We start from the raw sequence: 4,689 nt of genomic DNA on the forward strand, positions 1-4,689 counted from the left end.
GCACCATTGCTGCTCCTTTAACTGAAGTTGTTAAGAAAGATAAGGGTTTTTCATGGGGAAAAGAACAAGATGATGCTTTTAACTTGTTGAAAGAAAAATTGTGTTCTGCTCCTCTTTTGCAATTACCCGATTTTTCTAAATCTTTTGAGGTTGAATGTGATGCCTCTAGAAAAGGAATAGGTGCTGTTTTGATGCAGGACTTAAAGCCCATTGCATACTTTAGTGGAAAGTTGAGTGGAGCTACACTGAACTACTCAACTTATGACAAGAGCTATATGCTTGGTAAGGGCTTTAGCTACATGGCAACATTATTTGTGGCCAAGAGAGTTTGTGGTTAAGACTGATCATGAATCCTTGAGATATTTGAAAAGCCAAGGTAAGCTTAATCGTCGCCATGCAAAATGGGTTGAATTCATTGAAACTTTCACATATGTGATTGCTTACAAGCAAGGAAAAGAGAATGTGGTTGCTGATGCACTTTCAAGAAGGTATGTCTTGGTTTCTTCTCTTACTTCTAAATTGATGGGTTTTTGATCAAATCAACGAACTTTATTCTAATAATTCTGATTTTGGCAAGGCTTTTGCAGAATGTAAGTTGGATCCTTATGAGGGGTTCATTCTTCAAGATGGGTTCCTTTTTAAGGAAAATAAATTGTGTATTCCTAATTGCTCTTTGCGTGAATTGTTTGTTAGGGAAGCACATTGTGGTGGACTCATAGGACACTTTGGAGTGCCCAAAACTTTGGATATACTTGCTGAACATTTTTTTTTTTTGGCCAGGAATGCGAAAGGATGTTGAAAAAGCGTGCTCTCAATGTCTTGAATGTAACAAGCCAAATCAAAAGTGTTACCACATGGTCTTTATACTCATTTACCTGTCCCTACTTCTCCTTGGATTTATATTTCTATGGATTTGTGTTACGACTTCCTAGAACTAAGTATGGTAAGGATAGTATATTTGTGGTGGTAGAAAGATTTTCAAAAGTGGCTCGTTTTATTCCATGCTTGAAGACTAATGATCCATTACATGTGGCTGATTTATTTGTGAAGGAAGTGGTTAAATTACATGGCATACCTAAAACTATCGTTAGTGATGGGGACGCAAATTTATTAAGCCACTTTTGGAGAGTTCTTTGGGCGAAGTTAGGACCTAAATTGCTATTTTCTACATCTTGTCACCCACAAACTGATGGGCAAACTAAAGTAGTTAATAGGACCTTAGGGGATATGTTGAGAGATGTTTTAAAAGGAAAATTAACTTCTTGGGAAGAACATTTGCCCATGGTAGAGTTTGCCTATAATAGAACTATCCACTCTTCCACTGGTAAGTCTCCTTTTGAAGTTGTTTATGGATTTAATCCGCTCACTCCCCTTGATTTGTTGCCTTTGCCTACTAATGACATTGTTAATCTTAATGGTAGGAATAAGGCTGAAATGATGAAGAAGATTCATAAACATACAAGGCTTGCAATTGAACGGAAGAATGAACAAACTGCCTTAAGAAGAAATATGGGGCGAAAATATGTTATTTTTAAGCTTGGAGATTTAGTTTTGGTGCATTTTAGGAAGGAAAGATTTCCTTCCAAACGAAGATCCAAATTAGATCCAAAAGGAGATGGGCCATTTGAAGTCCTTGAAAGGATTGGAGACAATGCTTACAAACTTGACATTCCTAGTGAATATCAAGTTAGTGCTACCTTCAATGTTTCTAATCTTTCCTTGTTTGATGCAGGCTCGAATTCGAGGATGAATTCTCCTCAAGAAGAGGGGAATGATAGCATCCATGACAGCTCAACATCATTAAGGAGAAGGATGAAGCTTTGGAAGCTCCAAGAAGGCCCATGACAAGGTCCCAAAACAAAGAAATTTCAAGACAAGCTTAATGGGCTTCAATTGGCAATTAAAAAGTTTCTTATAATAGAAGAAGGGCTCCAGCACAAGGAGGATCTTTGGGCCAAGTCGTGCAACTATTTGGAGGCCAATTTAAAGTCCAAGAGGAGACGGAATGAGGCCCAAATATGCCCCAAAAGGGAGCAATTTTCAGTAGCCCAAATAAGCCCAAAATAGTTTCTAGAATATATTTAATAGTTGTTTTAATCTACGTTGACTTGCATTGGTCTATGTGTATGTTGACTACATTGGTCTTAGTGTGGGTAGTCTTCTATGCTTCTAGGGAATATAATTCTCATTTATTGAAGTATTGACTAGCTCCTTCTTTACTACAATATAAAGGGGTGCTTGTCTTCCATTGTAGAACAACATTGAAGATTAATATTATTGTTGTGAGTTCTTTTGAACCTTTGTGAATTATACTTTGAGATTTATCTTGCAACACTAACTAGTTCATAGCTTAAGATAGTAAGATAATTTTCTTTCTTATGATATCTTTGGTTTCTTTTGATATTCTTCGAAGGCTAGCTAGTTTCTTTCACTAGTTGTTGTTGTAAGTTATTCAAACTAGAAGTCAAGATCCGAATTTAGTTCTTGATTAGCTTATCTCTAGTAAAGGCAATTGGTTCCAAACCAACTTGTTGTCATTAGGATCTTGCCAAATCTAGATTAACATAATCTCGGGGTTCTTGGACCTTTCCTTGAACTTCCACATATCTAGTTTATTTTTCTTGCTTTTCTTAATTCGATTGCATTTCTTTATTGCTTCCGCATTCCTTAAACTTATTTTCTTTACGTTCTTGGATCTCCCAACCTTTGTGTTATCATATGGACACAAAGGGGACTGGTGGAGGAATGGAGAGGTCCAAGGACAAGTGGAAGCCAAAAAAGTGGCGTATTTGAAACTAGTTGAGAGCATAAACGAAGTTGAGAAGAGGACGAATAGCAGGTGGTATTAAGAAGGCAAAGAAGGAGGCAGGGGTAGCAGTCACAGTAGCTACGACTGCAGCTTTTGGACGTTTGTATGAAGAACTTGGGGAAAAAGGCGGGGACAAGAAGTTGTAGAGGCTACCCAAGGTGAGAGAAAAAAAGGCTCGTGACCTGGACCAAGTGAAGTGCATCAAAGATGAAGAAGGCAGAGTATTGGTAGAAGAGACATATACTAAACGAAGGTGGCATACATACTCCCATAAACTCTTGAATGAAGAGGGGGACAGGAGCATTGTGCAGGGTGGTTTGGAGCACTCCGAGAGTCATCGAGATTTGGGTCTTGTAGCGGTATAAAGGTTGAGGAGGTCGAGTGGGCTATATGTAAGATGAGCAGGGAGCGAGTGGGCCAAACGAAATTCCAATGGAATTTTGGAAGAATGCGAGCAGGGCGGTCTTGGAGTGGTTTATTAGTTTGTTTAATGTTATTTTTAGGACGAAGAAGATGCCCGAAGGATGAAGGTGGAGTACGATAACTCTGTTATACAAGAAGAAGGGTGAGACTAGTACAGATGCTTAACGAAAAGAAAACTGGCAACAAAATTTTGAACAGCAAAAAGAGAAAAAGAGAGAAACAGCAAAGAGGCATTACAACTGGAAATTGTGTGACAGAGTCGATGTAAAGTATGAAACAATAGAAAACAATTTCAATCGCAATGTTGATTATAAATATCAGTTTGTCTTGTTCAGATGGACGGAAAAAAGAAATTAATGAAGCGAAGGGAATGGAAGACGGAGAAGGACGGGAAAAAGAAATTAATGAAGCGAGGGGAATGGAAGACAGAGAAGGGTGCAAAGAAGTTGACAACAACTTTTCCTTGCTTTTCATTCTTAGATTTCTTAAGTTCTTATTTTGTCATTACTCCCCAACCCAAAAGGAAAAAGTGCACGAAGCATTCATTCTCTAGGAAAGATTTGTCAGTGAAGTCCAATAAACAGAATACTGTAACCAATCACAATGAATCATGTGAACTTTTGGAAAACCTACAAATTGTGATGGTTAATTCGTGTTTTGCAGCTAACAAAAATCTTAACATCCGAATTAGATAACAATAAAAAAGATATACAAAGAACATCCAATAATGACCAACATCTATTGCACCCACATGGAAGCTCGGAGCAAAGATACTACGAACTAATAAAAGCCAATTAACCAAATACTTTTCCAAAACTGGAAATGTTCAGCAGCTTGCAGCTATAAAGAACAAACAATGTCAAGAGCTGATTCTTTCATGAGCCATGTGTCTCTCTTTACAAATTAGTCAGCTCCAACTCATGTAAAAAAATTGGTGACATGCCATTATTAATATGCATGTTAGATGCTAGATATAGCCATCATCTCTAAAGCTGACAGTAGGAGTAAGAAGGACTATCTTGAAAGCTACTGGGTAATCACTAAATTAGACAGTACAAAAGATTTTGACTTCATGTTGACTACATCATACTTCACATGTCCATAGATTGAAAAGCCAGCAGACTATAAAATTTGCAATCAAATAAACATGCTTGCTAGGGAAAACAACAGCATACTTACATATCTAGATATCTAGCACAACTTCATGATGCAAAAGAACAGCAAACCTACATTCAGTATTGAGGGTTCTGGTATTGGACATTGAATTGGTCGATCATTGTGTAGAGGCTCAGTTGGGTGTTCAACTGGTTTGAACTCAACTGCAATTTCAATACCATGAGGTGTGATAGAGGGAGCTCCAGCTATTGTAGCAGCACCGGTTGTTTCTGTATTTTGGAGGTCAACGACTTTCTGTTTTCATCCTGTCATTTTCCATATTGAAAAAGAAATTAACTACA

General features: G+C 37.7%; 1 protein-coding gene across 1 annotated transcript in view; it reads right to left on the reverse strand.

Annotated features, from left to right (window-relative positions):
* Positions 1-4,642, reverse strand: part of LOC109221486 — a gene marked incomplete at its 5' end in the record, with an annotated part of 9,912 nt that extends 5,270 nt beyond the window's left edge. The window contains one exon of the mRNA XM_019385964.1: positions 4,463-4,642. Within this exon, the coding sequence (XP_019241509.1) occupies positions 4,463-4,642 (180 nt within the window). The remainder of the gene's footprint in view (positions 1-4,462) is intronic.
* Between the last annotated feature and the right edge of the window lie 47 nt (positions 4,643-4,689).

Source organism: Nicotiana attenuata, unplaced genomic scaffold (genome assembly GCF_001879085.1).
Source record: "Nicotiana attenuata strain UT unplaced genomic scaffold, NIATTr2, whole genome shotgun sequence".
NCBI classification, from domain to species: domain Eukaryota; kingdom Viridiplantae; phylum Streptophyta; class Magnoliopsida; order Solanales; family Solanaceae; genus Nicotiana; species Nicotiana attenuata.